This window comes from Triticum urartu, chromosome 2 (genome assembly GCF_003073215.2).
Source record: "Triticum urartu cultivar G1812 chromosome 2, Tu2.1, whole genome shotgun sequence".
NCBI lineage: Eukaryota > Viridiplantae > Streptophyta > Magnoliopsida > Poales > Poaceae > Triticum > Triticum urartu.
Genome location: NC_053023.1, coordinates 86,961,222 through 86,977,919, shown reverse-complemented (window position 1 = coordinate 86,977,919; position 16,698 = coordinate 86,961,222). Strand labels below are relative to the sequence as shown.

The following is a 16,698-nucleotide window of genomic DNA, read 5'->3' as shown; positions in this document are numbered from 1 at the left end:
CAGCCACGCCCTGGGTAGGGGGCGTGCCTCTTGAGCTTGTGAGATCCTCGGGCATCGTCTCACATTGATATCGCTTCCCAAAAATCGCATATATTCCAAAATAATTCTCTGAATTTTTATCGCGTTTGGACTTCGTTTGATATGGGTATTCCACGAAACAAAAAACATGCAACAAACAGGAATGGCACTGGGCACTGGATCAATATGTTAGTCCAATAAATCATATAAATTGTTGCCAAAAGTATGTGAAAGTTGTGAAATATTGGCATGAAACAATCAAAAATTATAGATACGACGGAGACGTATCATGGGCATGCGTTAACTTCTAATTACATGGAATCAAATGATTTAAATATCGTCGGGACCTAGATGTAGACGAGTGGTACGGGTCTGTTAAATCTAGCTCTTCAAGTTGGAGTTTTCAAAAACTTTGGGAACGATGTAAAATAAGGAAAAGTTGTCATTGAGGAGGCCTGTTAGGAATAGAGATAGGAAGGTTATGTTTGGTATGTTGTGATTTAATCCGCCGGTTGTGGATAAAGTTACGATCGTTTAAACCTTCCTTGTAACCGAAGTTGTGCAAACCGTAGGCCGATTGCTCGTTGTTAATATATATACATGCCGCATCCTATGGATTGTAGACACTCCACCAATTATTAGAAGAAGTTCGAGAGAATCATATCATTGCACATGTGTGAATTATTCAAGAGAAAATGTATTATGTAATAAGCACTTATGTGTTGTTCATTCAACACTGCATTATGAGCACAAGAAGGTTAACAACATGGTGATTGGAATTTGTCCTCAAGATGAGAGAAGGAAAAAAATCAAACTCAATGGGACATGTCCTTACACATGGCTTCAACCTATATCCTAGACTCGCACGGGTTGTGGAGTCTGACCTCGAGGAAATAAAGTATAATAGAAGATATAACCCTAACAAATGAGAAAGACGTCATATTTACGGCATTTCCTCGGGCATTCACTCCTCGGACAATGATATAGTGCATCGGTCTACAGAAAATATGGCTACATGATCGAGATATGTAACTTCACACAAGATCAGCCTGCTTCTTTCCTTTTGTTTCTACCTCCTTTCACGCCATGTCCGGTTTCTTCTTCTTTTAGCTTGGGTTGTTGCTTTTTTGGGTTCTCATAATCCTTGTAAGATTTTTCCAAGTGTCTTTCGGTGGGACGAAGACATAAGCTAAACAATAAATGAAAACATATTGGCCAATCGAGCAAATTATCAACATGTAATAATTAGGTTATAAATGGTTATCCAGACAAAGATGAACCATGACACTCAACTTATTCCGGGACACACTTACAACTTCACAATGTTCATACCGAAAAAATGAAAAATTCTGATCATGAGAAAAGGAAGGCCTAGCTAGCAGTATTTTCCAACACAAGATCATAGCGCTTAGGTTCTTTATTCATTGATAGCAGCCGCTGCAAAACTAAGTAACTATCAAGGCTAGTAGTGTTGTATACACACAGTTCTGTAAGTATACACATAGCTATGCCTACTGACAAAACATGTATATAGACACAGAGGCGGTGCAAAGTACGAGCTACGAACTTATGATCAAATAAACATCAGATATCAAACAAACAGATCATGACAGAAAAAATCCAATATAACAATTTCAACGACTAGAATAAAAATGCCTTCGCTCAAAGAGCACGACCGAGACTGAATGTCTCAACTTATTAACAACCATTCCTGCATCTTAACCATGCCAAGACTAAGTAAAATGAGACGACACGCATGACCATGAACTGCATGTGAGGATAGATCCTCTACTCGAAGAAGATGCTCCCCACGATCGGCGCTCACTTCAACCCGGATCTCATATTGTTGAAGAACTGCATCAGATCATCCATGGGGAAGCCGACGCTAGAGCTAGTACCGGCGCCGTCGTGGCCACCAGTACCGTTAGCATTGTAGAGCAATGCGCTGGCCCCCTCGGACCTCTGCATGTCAAGCCAACCCTCTTGCTGATGCGGCGGCGCCTGATACATCGGTGGAGGCCCTATGTCAATGCTGCCAGTGACGTATGGCGTCTGCGCCTGATACATCGGCGGAGGCCCCATGTCAACGCTACTAGGGACATATGACGCCTGGGGCTGGAAGGTCGGTGGCTGCCAGCCGTGCTGCTGCAGCAGCACATGATACATCTGCGGAGGCCCCATGTCGACATTGCCGATGACGTATGGCGCCTGGGGCCGAAAGACCTGTGGCTGCCAGCCTTGTTGCTGTTGAGGCGGAACCTGATATGTCGGCAGATACCCCATGTCGACGTTGCTCGTGACCCGTGGTGCCTGGGCCTGGAAGACCTCTGGCTGCCAGCCCTCCTGCTGTGGCGGCACCTGGTCCATCGACGGAGGCCCCATGTCGACACCGCCGGTGACGTATTGCGCTTGGAGCTGGAAGATCGGCGGCTGCCCGCTGGTATTTGCTATGCGCTCTGCGAGGCTCTTGCGGATCTCCTGCAACTTACATCCAACCCTGGTGACCTCCTCAGCATTCAGGTTGCCACCGAGCATGGCCTTGTGCAGAAGGATCCTGGTATCGCGGTCCTCACGCTCGCGCCGGAGCTTGTCGGCCTCATGCTGGAGCTTGGCGACTTGCTTGGTGAGGAACTCCTCCTGGGTCACCACCTTCTTGAACCGCGACATGTCCGGCATGTTCTTGTACCTATTCAGGATAGCCACCGCCTCCATGTGGGATGGGTAAACGTCCGGCGACGCGGCACCCTCATCATACACCAGCATGCAGATCTTGGTGTTGCACAGGATGCCCAACTCGCCCGCCTTCTTCATCAGGCTGTTGCGGCGCGTCACATAAGTATGGCGCCGTGTTGAGTTGCCAATGTAGCGGAGGGGCACCTTCTTGCGGGCCATTGCCGGACGATGGGTAAAACTAACAGAAGGTCGAAAGGGAGGACGATGGGTAATACCAGCGGAAGGTCGAAAGGGAGGACGATGGGTAATACCAGTAGAAGGTCGAAAGGGAAGGGAAGTCACTGGTTTTGGTGAGTTGAAAGCAAGGGAGGAGGCGTGGATTTATAGGGGAGGATCGGCGAGGATGAGGGCAGCCTTCCGGCCCACCGCCCACATGCATTGTGCTCATCTCTAACTTTAGCGTCCATTTACAGCTTTTACTCTACGCTCATATGATAATTGTACTCATTTAATGGGTCATAACACCACAGATTTTCTTTATAATTAACCCAAAATTGCTAAGAATCGATCCAGATAAAAACAGTGAAAAAACATTTCTGTAATGGTACGTATGGTCATATACTGAATAAGCTATGGAAAATTCCTCTCAAAGACCCATGCATGCATATCTATTAACAAGATATGTTCTTTAGCTAGCTACATATTGCAAAATTAATTTTGCATTTAATTTTCTCTAAAGTTGGTGTAGTGGTTTAGGGTTGGTTGGGCCGGTATTCAAACATGTACATCGTCTCATCACCACGTTAAGAAAATATCAATAAATAGAAAGCATCCTTCATTGGTAAGCAAAAGTTACAAATCTACAAAGATATATAAACAATTAAACCCGAATTTATAATGCACATTGTGCGAGTAATTTTCTGCCATATTTTCCGACATATGAATTGAATGTTATTCCAAATATACAGGTTGGACTACCCACAACAGGAAAATCACGCATTGGTGTGTATCTATGTGTAAACCGAGTGTAAAAACTCCTGTTCAAGAATTCGTCCAATTGACCAGTTAAGTTACCGAATAGCCCATAAATTGATAAATCATCTGATTAACTGATTAACTTATTGATTATCCTATTACCCCTACTCGTCAGCTAGCCGAGCAGTTACCAATTATAACGATATCCTCAACAAGACTAAACACATGGGTGCTCGGCTTACAATGGTGTAAGTCGAACAACAGAAGTACACACGGTTAATAAAAAGAAGAGGACTCTGGATTGCGTATCAGTAAGCCGAGAGGTTGTAGAAAAAGATCTCGGCTTACGCAAAATGCTTAGCATAAGATTAAAAACCACTCGGGTTACAACGGGCTCTTGATGACATTTGTTGTCACGTGGTGTGCAGAGACGAAACATGATTGCGAATGTTTGTCAGCTACTGTTTCATTATCTAGGGGCGATAAAATCGTTCCCACGCATTGGGGGTGTAGCTCAGATGGTAGAGCGCTCGCTTAGCATGCGAGAGGTACGGGGATCGATACCCCGCGTCTCCAAATTTGATTTTCATTCTTTTTTGCATTTTCTTCCAATCCTCTTCCTCTCGCGTGGTTTTGAACGAGGTTTGGCTTCAACTCGCGACGTCCGTACGCAATCATGCACCTTTCCATGTCCATGTCCATGTGTTCAAACCAACCGTGTCTTTTGAGAGGACAGGCTCGGTTTCAAAATTAGAGCTCTCTGAACAAAGTCTCCATGATACCGGCTTTTAGTGCACTCCTCTACTCTACTCTACTCTTTCAAGAAAACTTTCTGCATATATACTCGCATTTCTTTACGGAGGGAGTACATACGATACGACTACTGAATCCTTGCAATTTTATACTGCCCCGATGCAGCATTTGACGCCTCTTGCGTGTCTTTTGAGGCAACCCCTTCCCTTTCCCCTTATTTTTCTTTACAACCTTTCTGTTCATACCACAATAGTAATTTACTGTTCGTTCTTCAAGGAGCCTTCTGAAAGATGAGGAGAAACACACGAGCACACCACTGCCTAACTGAATCATGCATGCATCCGTCAGTTGGTCATAGGCATAAGGGCCATTACTTGCATCAGATACACATCAGACCATTACTTGCATAATGACAAACACATCCATAATCAAGATCCTAACCACGAATCCCACAAAACAAAACAAAAAAATCTGTGTAACCATGGCTTCTCTTTTTTTTTTGAGATTCGGCGACCTTTATTAAACAATAACCATATCAGTTACAAGGAAGGGGAGTAAGAAATCAGGAGGTTTATCTCGCCACTCTTCAGAAAAAATTCCTCTGTAACTAGCCCGAGCAAGCTCATGCACTGCTGCATTACCTTCACGAGCACAATGAACAACAGTCGCCCTGCCGAACGTAGTCAATAATTTTCGACAGTCATCAGTAACAACCGCCGCTGAAGCACGGTAATCTGATGGGTTAAGGATAGCTTGGACAATCTCTAGTGAGTCAGACTCTACTACCAGAGTTGAAATGCCCAGATTGTCAGCTAGGCGTAAGCCATCAAGTAGAGCAAGAGCCTCCATGGATGATGCATCCATAGCATGTTGTTTATAATAACAACATCCTGCAATAAAAGCGCCTGTACAATCCCGAACTACTGCTCCCGTTGCTCCTGATCCCTCATCAACATGTAACTTGCATCCACATTAAGCTTTAAGACCCCCATAACAGACCTCTCCCACCTCACTTTTCCATCCTTTACCCCTGGTTTCATAGCGAGAGCATTAGCAACGATGCCCCGTATACTCATTGTTGTACGAACCGGGGTGTCACACTTCTCGTCGTGGCTAATTTTTCGGCGATCCCACCAGAGGTACCAAGCTGCTACCATAATCATCTCAACTCCATTTGAAATCGGGATCCTTGCTTCTCCCTCGAGGTCCGAACAGAGTAGCTTTTTCTAAAATAACTGAACCTACCTCTCTTGTGATATAGCATTTTCAATGGTATGTTTCAAACCGAGTTCCTCCCACACCTTCTTTGATCTGTCACATGTAAACAACATATGGCGGAGATCCTCCGGGGTAGTTCGGCAAACTGGGCATATTACAGGGGACTTCATATGATGATCTGTTAATGTGCAGTAGCATGGAACGATCCCATGTAACACCCGCCAGTTGAACACATGTACTTTAGGAGGGACAGTTCTTCCCCAAAGCGACTTCCACACAGGATGTGGATCAATTCTGCCTCCTCCCGAGTCCAATCGAGCTCGTGTCCTATATTCATTTTTCCATGTAATATGATACGCTAAGCGGACAGTAAAGCAACCTGACTTCGGAAAATGCCATGAGATGAAGTCTGATTGTCCATGAGATGACAGCGGAATTTGTAATATCCTCTCTGCATCAACCGGCCAGAAGTTTTCACGCACGAGCTGCTCATCCCAATTTCCAGAAATTGGATCAATCAAGTCCTGGACTTTCTGTAACAAACATAGCCCCCTAGGAGTCATTACCTTGCGGTCATGGCTTGTGGGTATCCACTGGTCAGACCAAATATCAATTGAAGCACCATTCCCTGGTCGCCAAATCGCCCCTAGCTTGAAGGTTTTCATACCCGCCATGATACTCTGCCAAGTATACGATGAACCTTTTTTCAAAGATGCATTCATCAAGTCCCCATCTGGATAATATTTAGCCCGTAGTACTTGGGCGCATAGAGAGTCTGGATCGGATAATAGCCTCCAACACTACTTCGCTAGCATAGCTTTGTTAAAACAATGTAAATCACGAAAGCCCATACCTCCCTCTTTCTTAGGAATGCACATCTTCCACCACGCCTTCCAGTGGATCTTCTTTTTTTCTTGCGTGTCACCCCACTAATATCTAGCAATAGCATCACGGATAGCCTTACAAATATTCTTCGGGATGTTAAAAACCGACATGGCATAAACCGGGATAGCCTGTGCCACCGCCTTCAAAAGAGTTTCTTTCCCGCTGATTGATAACATTTTTGAGATCCACCCATTAATAAGTGCACAAACTTTATCAACTAGATGTTGAAAACTGTCATTTCGGTCAATTCCAACTTTTGACGGTAACCCCAAGTACTTATCCGAAATTGCCTCTAAGACAATATTAAGTTGTGAACAGATATCTGCTCGCACTTCCACTGAAGTATTGGGACTGAAGAACACACTGGATTTTGCATCGCTAACCAGTTGTCCTGAGCTAGCACAGTACTTGTTTAGAGCATTTCTGAGTGACGTGGCATTCAACACAAGAGGAGATCTCCAGTACAAACACCTTATTTGAGACAGCACCAAAACAAGGACACTGACGACAACCAGCAGTCTCCAAGCCATAACAACAACAACAGCTAAGCCCTTTCAATTCATATTCTTTTCTTCCTATCCTCATCTGTACATCCGTCTACACAGCAGCTTAATACAACACCATCATCAATCCACGTGGCACAGGGGGGGGGGGGGGTACAAGCAAGCACTAGTAGCTACTACTGTAGTAGTCATAAGCATCAAGCAACAACCTTCTTCTTATCTTCTTCTTACCTCTTACACAAAGACTGCCGGCTTCTCTTCCGTTACGGTCGCGGTCGCAAGCCATCGTCCTCCTCCAGCCACCTCAAACAGTCGTCGTCCACGCACACAGACACCAGCGAGAGATTGGCGGTGGCTTAGCCATCAGTCATCTCCTAGGTTTGATGCAAGAATAATAATGCTTGTTTCCGTCTCAGGCTTTCGGGATCGACCGGGAAGAAACACCGTGCAACAGCTTTATGAACCCGAGGAAGCTGAGCTTCCCGTCGGCGTGCCTGATCCAGTCCTGGAGGACGACGTGGAGGGGCACCGACGGGCCGAGGCCGAGTTCCTGATGGACCAAAGACGTGACAGTGATCAGTGAAATGTCAAGTGATCACGCATAAATTAACTGTTCAGACTACAGTTCAGACTCGTACCGACGCAAGTTCTTCGATCACGATAGGCCGGTTGCCCTCCTTGTCGAACAGCTCGTACGCGCGCCGAGCATGCTGTTCCCAGGTCTCCAGAGCTTCCATCTGGTATACGCTGATGGCGGAAGCGGCGAACTCTTCAAAATCCAATTTTCTGTACTGAAGGGTGCATACCTTGTATACACCATAATCTTGGCAGGTAAGTCGGCGTCTCAGTCCAATACATCATACAACTGAAGATACTATGAGGAAGGCTTACCGTGTTAACAAAGTCAATAACCCTGGAATCCTTCATTGCATCCGTAGAATTCTTCACCAGAGCCTGCAAGTTTCATTTGCCCTTTTCAGCAACTGCATGCTGTAAACTAGACTAAATGACGAATATAGGATTACTAACCGATTTCAAATTTTGCAAGGAGATTAAACCACTCTTGTTTGGACCCAACAATTCAAACTGCTCTTTTAGATAAAAGAGTTGATTTGCTGTCAATGTCTTAGCTAGGGCCTGCAAAATGTATGAACATCCATAAGAAATGGCTCATTGGTAATGCAATTAAATTCAGGACATAATGCTATGAACCTACTTAACTGTGCAAATTTGTCCTATATAATAGCGAAAGGAACATTCAACATGTAGCAATTTCAAAAAGAATATGGATATCTCAAGTACCCAATGCAATAAAAAATCAAAAACAAATTAACACTTGCTGGTAAGAAAATAAACTGTGGATTACATAATGAAGACCAAATTGCAATAGGTTTTTTTTGTTAAGATTGTTTTAAGTGCATAGTGTATACCCTCAAAGCAGACTTCCGCAATGAAGATGAACTGATATAAGCTCGGATAAGCTTGTAGATTATCATATCTAAAGGAATTTTGACTTGTTGTGCATCACGGATCCATGGGTGACCTGCAGGTACCAGTGCACAAGTAAACAGTTAAGCATCATTCTGCAGAAGAATAGTCTTCCAAAGGAGGATATTACTGTACGGCACTGCCAAACAAATATAGTTCTTACTCAGAGCTTGTGAGGCAGTCATCCTCTTGCGGTAATCCTTATTAAGCAACCTTTTTACAAAGTCTTTGGCTTCCGCAGAGAGAGTAGGCCATGGGGCCTCATCAAAACTTGGTTCTGCCTTAAGGACAGCTCGGAATATTCCTGATTCTGTGCGTGCCCAGAAAGGTCGGCTCCCACAAAGCAAAATGTAGGCAATTACTCCAATGCTCCACATATCTCCCTCCGTGCCATAAGATCGATGAAGCACCTCGGGAGCAACATAATACGCACTTCCAACAATGTCGTTGAGCCTTTCATCTGAAGATGTAAAAATTGTGTGGTGTCACAATACAGTCACATTTAAATGTAGTAAAACAAAATGTTATACAATAATCTGAATGGACCATGTTAGACTAACCTGGCTTTACAAAGTCAGACAAGCCAAAGTCTATGACCTTCAAGGGTGAGTTTTCCTCCTTCGATGAGAATAGAAAATTCTGGGAAAAGGAAACACAGATGTATTTAGTTATTGCAAAATCTTTGTACTGCATCTGCTGACTGAACAGAAGTGCTTTGGATAATACAATATAAAGAACCAACAATCGAAGAAAATATGGTATCGCATTAAGAAACTCCCAGGTTGATAATAGTAACTAAAAGACAGTACAAAGAATTAATATTAGCTGCTAACTGTGTGAAAACAAACCAACCTCTGGTTTCAGATCCCGATGAACAACACCTTGAAGATGGCAAAATGATACTACACTCAAAATTTGCAGCATAACAACCTTTGCATCCTCTTCAGAATACTTTCCACCTCTGCAAAACAAGAGATGAGATATCGTTAGAACCCCAGCAGATATAATCATAAGAATTGTTCCAATTTGCGAACACTGGTAGGATTATACCTCGCCAATATCTTATCAAGTAGTTCGCCTCCTTTACACAATCTAAAAAGAAACAAACATGATAAGTGATAGAAGTTACAGTAAGCGCCATTTGATACGCATGGTCAATTTTGATAGGAATTGATCATAATTTGACTAATTATAATTTAAACCTTCTAATATAAAGAAGAACAAGAATCTCATGCATTGCAACAACATATGAAGACAGAACTGAAAAGGACCTACTCTATGAAAGAAATGCACACTTACTCCATAACTATATACACGTTGTCTTCATCTTCAAAAGCATCATAGAACTGCACTAGGTTGCTGTGGCCTGTCAGAGAGCTCAATATCCTCACTTCTCTTCTGACATCTTCAATTGCTATGGCTGTTGTCATCTGCCCACACACGTCATTTGGTGAGACTAGGAAACAGCTTTAACTTAAATATAATGTGAACTCTAAACAGCTAGCACGCGTCACTTGGTGAGACTAGAAAACAGCTTGAATTTCAATATCAATTTGTATGGTTTTGGAATAAACCACTAACAAATAAATGACTGAAACAAGCAAACAGGGTCATAACAAAGTCAATGCGATGAACATAGCACATTACAGGTAAGATCGTGCAACTAAAACAGTGACAAGCACAAAGTCAACCAAAAATAGCTCCTTCGTCCTTACACTTAGACGGGCAACGTACGTAGATCTCGAAACACAAATTATGACACCTTTATCTTTGTGGCCTATCCAACAACCAGCTACTGTTTAGCCCAACGTTGTCCAGCAGTGCACTAGACAAGCAATAAGTGATCAATTATAGGCACCAAGGAATAAAATGCCTCTTGCTGGCATCAGCGCAACTGCAACCCATTTACAATGAAACAAACCATGCCCAAACGGCAGTTGAAACCCTAAAGTTAAAAAAACAGTAATCAAACGACTTGGCTTGTTTCCTAACAATGCCAGTGAGCTCATCTTCTCTAGAAAGAACCGATCAAGAAAAGAAAAAGAAAAAACAGCATTGCTACGATTGGCAGAGCACAAGCACATGCACATGGAATGTGAGTAGCTGTGGCCGGCCATGCATGTACAACAGGGAGGTTGCCAGCTCTGCTCATAAAAGCACTGGGCAGGCTGAGGCTCTACAGGGGCCAAATTAAATGGCACCTCATACAATTGCAGGGAGGCGCATAATGAGCAAAGCTCTTTAAACAGAATTGAAGTATCACTTTTGGCCTGCAGATCTAGCCGAGAGGCTGCCATGAGCATGCCAGGCAAGGTGAGGAAAGAAGATAAGAAGAGTAGAGAGGACATTGACATGGGGAGCTCGGTGACCATCTCCACTCGCCACCACCAATCCACCATGGCCATGATGTTAAGTCAATGAATGCACAGGGGCTTGTCCACATCCGGATAGATGAGCTTCACCAGGCTCCATCGCCATGAATGCCTGCCGCGGGGTGGCAGCGAGCTTTGCCCTACCGGCAAGGGCGAGGTCGTTCTCCCTCCCTCCCACCAACAGTCACGAGCGCCCCGGGTTGCTTTTCGCCAAGCCATGGTTGAACCAACCGACGCTCTAACGAATACGTAGCTGATAGGATTAGAACATATGCAACACGAGCTCAACGGATCCGATTTCCCAAAATCTCAAGCAGGCAAAAAAAATGCTTAATCGACGAAATGCAAGTCTTGGTCAACACCTGGAGAAGTCGAGATTGAATCTAACGTGGTGGCAAAAGACGGATCTTGACGACAAAATGAGCAGAGACAGCATCATTCAGACGGACATGCTGATGCCCAATCACGCGTAGAAAAAGAAGTGGTAAAATGCAGATTATGCAGCTGAACATAGACGGCGAGAGACTGAATGGCAGAGACATTTCTGCAAGCAGCTCGAGAACGAGGGCATGGCAATGGCGAGGGGAGGGGAGGAGGGACGGCGTGATAGAGTGAGTATCGGACCTTGGCCTTGGGGATGACCTTGACGGCGACGTCCTGGCCCTTGTGCTCGCCCTTCTTGGCCTTGGCAGCGCAGGTGTAGCCGAAGTGGCCGCGGCCGACCTCCTCGCCGAGCTCGTACTTGGCGAAGAAGTGCTTGGAGAAGCCGAAGCTCTTGTCGAGGCCCAGCTCCGGCTCGCCGCCCTCGGGGATGGACGCCTCGTTGGGCTTGACGGAGCCGTGCCGCCGCGCCAGGAGCGCGCGGATGTGCTTGGCCGGCGACGGCGGCGGGAAGGGCCGCTTGAACCCGCCGCGGGCCGGCGTGGACGCCACGCTCGAGTTGGCCGGCGAGCCCTTGTAGCTGGACGCCGGGAGCGGGCTCGGCAGGTAGAAGGGGAACTTGGGCTGCTTCGGCGTGCCCGGCTTCGCCGCGGCGGCCGCCTGCGCCGGCGAGGCGGCACCGGCGGCATCGCCGGTCCCGGAGGCCACACGCGGCTCCTCCTCCGCCTTGGGCTCCGGGATTCGCGAGGGCTTTCCGTGACAGAGACCCATGGAGCCCGCGGATCAAGAACCGGGCTCAACGGCCCCGAATCGACGCAAATTCCGCAGAAATCGCCCAGAAAATTGCCCCCCAGAAACGGCGCAGGGGCGGGTCGTCAGAGAGTCTCCCCGCTTTCAAGAACCCGAGAAATCATCCCAAATTCCTGCCCCGCCAAGAAAGGAACCCTGCTCCACACCACGGCGAACCCGCCCCCAAAATTGGATCCCAATCACGGCAGAAACCAGGCCGCCAGAATCCTCTCCTCGCAGAGAACCCAGCCGCCGCGAAATGCCGCCGCAGGAGGAAAGAGAGAGAGCGCGACAGGGTCCAGAGCAGGGATGGGTGGGCGGATCAGAGCAGGGGCGGCGGCAGGAGCAAGAACATATTCCGAGATTCTTGAAGTGACCAAACAATCGGCAAAAGCCGGGGGCTTTGAGCGAAAGGCTTGGATCAGAGCGAGGAAATGGGCACCACCACTGGCTGCCTCTGGCTCTGCTAGGAAGGAAGGGGAGAAAGAAAAGAAACACCCAGCTGGGGAGTGAATCCTGTGATGAATTGGGAGGGGAGAAAAGGGGGGAGGGGAGGGGGAGAGGAGCTCTGCCTTTTCCTTTTCAGCTCCTTCTTTTTCCCCCTTTTCTTTTGTAGCTGTGGCTGTAGCTGTAGCCCCCCTCCAACGCCTCCACACACACCATCGCCATGTATGTGCTGTGCTTTGGTGAGGGAGGAGGAGGGGAGGGCAATGGGGACCTGGGGGTGGGGTGGGGGGTGGGGGTGGCGCAAGACAACATGGGTGGCTGGCCAGGCCAACTATTTCTTTCTTTCTTTTTCTTTCTCCCCTGTTTCTGTTGCCATCTACTCCTTGTTTGCTGGTCACCACTACCAGGGCAAGGGAACAACTGTACTGACAAAACTTCCACGGGATACATGCAACTTATTCAGCAGCATCATCTACTTGGAGCCTCAGGGGATCTATCCATCCCAGAATGATCCTGCTCTCAAATAGAAATAACTTCAACATTCAAACTTCAAACGCGCAAACTCGGCGGTTCGATACGGCCAATGATATTGCAGTACTACTCCCTTGTTCTAACGTTTTTAGTTCATTAGTTAAGCAAAACACGACTTTTTTCTATTCCATTGTGAACAAATGGACTGTTCATCGTTGCTGATCCACTACTTTTTATTAGTTTCCAAAAATTTACTGAAAAGAAGCCTCATGCCTGTCTCATTCTGAATCTGAATTTCTCAAGCCACCCTTCTCTCCAATCCAAAAAAGGCCACACCGCACACGCACAGGCTGTCCTTGCGAGAGCCGAGCTGAGCTCCTCCAATCCAACCTCAACCTCCCAAGGTATTAAACTGGGGAGTAATGGAGGCATCAATGCTGCTTGCTTGCTACTACTCCCTCTCCTTTTTCCTCCTCTCCTCTCCTCTCATTCATATCCCATTACCTAAGCAATGTTGACTTGAGCAGGCTGCCTCTGGATTATCTACTTACTTCATTTGCTATTCAGATCTCAACAAGGCTTCCTGTCACTGTCTCACTGTAATCTTGCATCACTTCTTTTTTCATGGTTTTTTACCAGGAGTTTATAGTGTAAATTTATGTCGACCTCACATGATTTTCAGGACATTAAATAATTTGCATAAATGACACAAGTTAATCAGAAGAAAACCCTCAGTGGTTCAGCTCCCATTAGTTTACATGTAAGGTCACTTTCACTCATGCACCTTTCGGTCCCCATACCCTACCCTATGTGTGTGTCAAACTTGTGAACCCTCCTCCTCCAACGTCCAGGTCCCGTTTGAAACGCAGAAACTATTTCAGTGCCAACGGAAAAAAAAATGAGCCGGCTCTTCGAAAATTCTCGCGAAACCAGATTATTAACGCGTTCCGAACAGGACCTTAGAGATTGTGTGCGGGAAAATTAAAGTGTGTCGGCTTCGAATGCAACGTTTTGTGTGTGACCAGTTGGTCAGGGTTTTGGACTCCCAGCGGTGGTGGAGTCTAGAAATGTTGATTTCCATGGATTAGAGGAACTTTCTGATTAGAAATTTTGAGAGATTACGATGGGTAAGAAATGTGTGAGCATCTGATGAGACACTCCACGGGAAGCAACCCATTGCCCATGCAGTTGGTTTTGTGTAAAGGGGGTAAGATCCAGTGGACAGATGTCTTTAATCAATCATTTTCTCCTAATTGGAAAAGGCAGACAAGCGTCCATTAGGGACCTGAAAAATGCAGTGAGCAGAATTCTTGCCCCACGTGATCTAGATTAAAATAAGTCCTGGGCTTTGGTAGATTCTTTCTAGAAAAGATTACATGGTCTTTTTTCCTTTGTGAGGAAAAGTTTACAACCCTAAAGCGACGTACACTGTTTTGAAAAAAAATCTGAATATTTTGATCTAGAACAAAGCAAAGAAGTCTATACTATGTGATACTACATAGTCTGTATCAAACCTGAAAAATACTACTGTGCACTAAAACTGATTTTCACACATCTGTGTATGTACTCTCATCTCTAGTTGAATTTATCATTATGTTGGTAAAGACTGCCCTCACCTAATACTAGTAGCATTAACTACTTTCCTTGGAAATTCCTGAACCTTTCTGGTGGATTCCATGGAATAATTCCTTTGTTTGCACAGACCACATATTATTTGCGGATACAAGCCCTGCTCTGCATTCTTGATTGGAGCAGTGCCTCCACATTGGGATGATTGATGCTGCCTCGCCTCACCTCCAAACAAAAAGAAGGAACAGGCAGCTTCAATGAAACTGTCTAATTCTGTTGTCCTCTCCCCTGCACCCCTCACATAAAAGAAAGAGGTTGGAACCAGTATTCTAAGCATGTTGGGACTAGGGCTGTCACCTGCCTAATTTTCAGGGTTGGCCCACCGTCCAGCATCATTAGTCCTGATCCTGATTAATTATTGGAACACTCATGCTAGATGCATGGCATTCTCCTGAAGTTTCTTCCTCTGCTGCTTAACAGGCAGGAGCAGTGTACTGCTTATGATTTGCAGTACATGGTAGTACTGCTGCTGCTGCACTCTGATCAACAAGCACAAGGAATCAAGGAGGCTTTCATGGGTAACTGGAATGGTGAAAAGTTTGTGGGTGTTGCCTAGTAGTGGTAGTACATGTATGTAGTGCATTGTGGCCATGGCATGGGGCACTGTGACCTTCACCCTCACCAAATCCCAGATGAGCCAAGCAAACAGGACCATCCCCTTCCTTTTTAAAAAAAATCAGTGGGGGAATAATTAGGAGGGATAGATAATGACATTGCTTTCACCACCCCACTATCTGCCTAAGCAAATTGCTTCCCCATTTTGTCTACCCTTTCTGGAGGTCCACTAGGGGAAAAAGGGGCAGCTAATGGGGACAATTCAGCTGAGGAATAAAGACATCAAAGTGCTAATCACACGCATGCTTATACTTGCTCTCTTTGATGTATTTCGTTTGGAGTCATATTTGTGGAGTATATTCCACGGATACATGGAGCTAACCATGTTTTGCTAGATTGACAAAATTAAACAGATTTAAAGCATTTTATCACACTGCACCGTTTATTATTGTTTGTCGTTGCACCAGTTTCTACAAACTAAAATATTTAATCAGGCAAATTGTGAAATCTTTTTGTTGCAAAATGGGGTTATACATGGTTAAATCTGTCAAGAAAAACTTCTGAAAAATAAATGGCTCGCATCCGAAAATGCTGGTTCTTCTACTACAGTACACTACACAATGAGTCTCGGTCTAAGTAATTAAACCCTAACCAACTTGTTAATTCTGCACAGTCCAAGATCACAGCCAACAGCTCAGATACCCTAGAGCTAAAATAACCCCAGCCTAGGGTTCACCAGGTGCGAGCCCTGATTCCAAGCCCCATGCATGCTAAGCAAGCAGGCCCGGAGCTCATCATTCCTGAGCCCTAATGCGCCGATCAATCATCCCGCGCCCAAAAGATGAACATCTGCACCCACACTCCCATGTTTTTGCGTCCCAGGAAATAATCAAGCAGGCGCATTGCTCCTGAGGTCTTTTGGAGACCTTGTAATGTAATCATCTCTCCATATCCCCGGCGTATCCCAGTGACTGCAACGCCACCCTGATGCTTGTCGCAAAATTGGTTGCTCTGCATATCAATGGAAGAGCTTGCAGGAGAAGCAAGCACCCAAGGAGGGAAACACAAACGGGGTGGTTGGGGAGGGATATGATAAAGATGGAGGAACATGGGGGTAACATGGACGCAATCGGGTGCTTTCATGCCATTGCAAGAAACCGCCACCCCTCTTTGCGGTTGAGCCATGCCATGCATCCATGCAATCCTTGTGGGTTACAACTTACATGAGCTCCTTCCTGCTGCCTCTGATTGCAACCGTCTCAGCGTGTGTCATCACCTGTGTGGAAGCCTCTATAATTTTTTCTTTTGTTAATACTTTTCTGGGGGAGTTGTTGGGTAGTCCAGAGCCAGGAAGCAAGCTGCATGCTTCACTTGCTGCACATATGATCTCACTCTGTTTACTAGTAGTGCTTGACTACACCTGGTAAACTGCAACTTCTTTGTCATCACAGCAGATAAAATAGACTAGTTCTTAATTACACCAGGTAAACTACAGCATCTGTGTCATCACACACCAGGTAAAATGGACTTGTTCTTCTTGC

General features: G+C 45.6%; 2 protein-coding genes and 1 non-coding gene across 3 annotated transcripts; 1 reads left to right on the top strand and 2 right to left on the bottom strand.

Moving 5' to 3' along the window:
• Positions 1-1,637: 1,637 nt before the first annotated feature.
• On the bottom strand, positions 1,638-3,023 carry LOC125536034 (agamous-like MADS-box protein MADS4). The gene has a single exon (XM_048699108.1). The coding sequence runs from the start codon at positions 2,908-2,910 to the stop codon at positions 1,840-1,842; it is 1,071 nt and encodes a 356-aa protein (XP_048555065.1). The 5' UTR covers positions 2,911-3,023; the 3' UTR covers positions 1,638-1,839.
• Positions 3,024-4,169: 1,146 nt separating this feature from the next.
• Positions 4,170-4,242, top strand: TRNAA-AGC. Its single transcript has one exon. It is a non-coding gene; the product is annotated as a tRNA-Ala (tRNA).
• A 2,809-nt stretch (positions 4,243-7,051) lies between these two features.
• Positions 7,052-12,777, bottom strand: LOC125536032 (calcium/calmodulin-dependent serine/threonine-protein kinase 1). The gene is made up of 11 exons (XM_048699107.1): positions 11,510-12,777; positions 9,813-9,943; positions 9,564-9,605; positions 9,366-9,474; positions 9,074-9,152; positions 8,677-8,973; positions 8,456-8,568; positions 8,055-8,162; positions 7,917-7,979; positions 7,664-7,831; positions 7,052-7,575 (listed from the first exon to the last, which is right to left on the bottom strand). Exons 1-11 carry the CDS (start codon positions 12,035-12,037, stop codon positions 7,438-7,440), a joined length of 1,776 nt encoding a protein of 591 aa, XP_048555064.1. The 5' UTR covers positions 12,038-12,777; the 3' UTR covers positions 7,052-7,437.
• Between the last annotated feature and the right edge of the window lie 3,921 nt (positions 12,778-16,698).

Bases quoted from the DNA above. Each gene is read 5' to 3' on its own strand.
- LOC125536032 (XM_048699107.1), bottom strand. From the start codon at position 12,037: ATGGGTCTCTGTCACGGAAAGCCCTCGCGAATCCCGGAGCCCAAGGCG. The intron at 9,153-9,365 runs GTTGGTTTGTTT...TCCTTTTCCCAG, and splicing joins ATCGGGATCTGAAACCAGAG to AATTTTCTATTCTCATCGAA. The intron at 8,163-8,455 runs GTATACACTATG...TACATTTTGCAG, and splicing joins TGCGGAAGTCTGCTTTGAGG to GCCCTAGCTAAGACATTGAC.
- LOC125536034 (XM_048699108.1), bottom strand. From the start codon at position 2,910: ATGGCCCGCAAGAAGGTGCCCCTCCGCTACATTGGCAACTCAACACGG.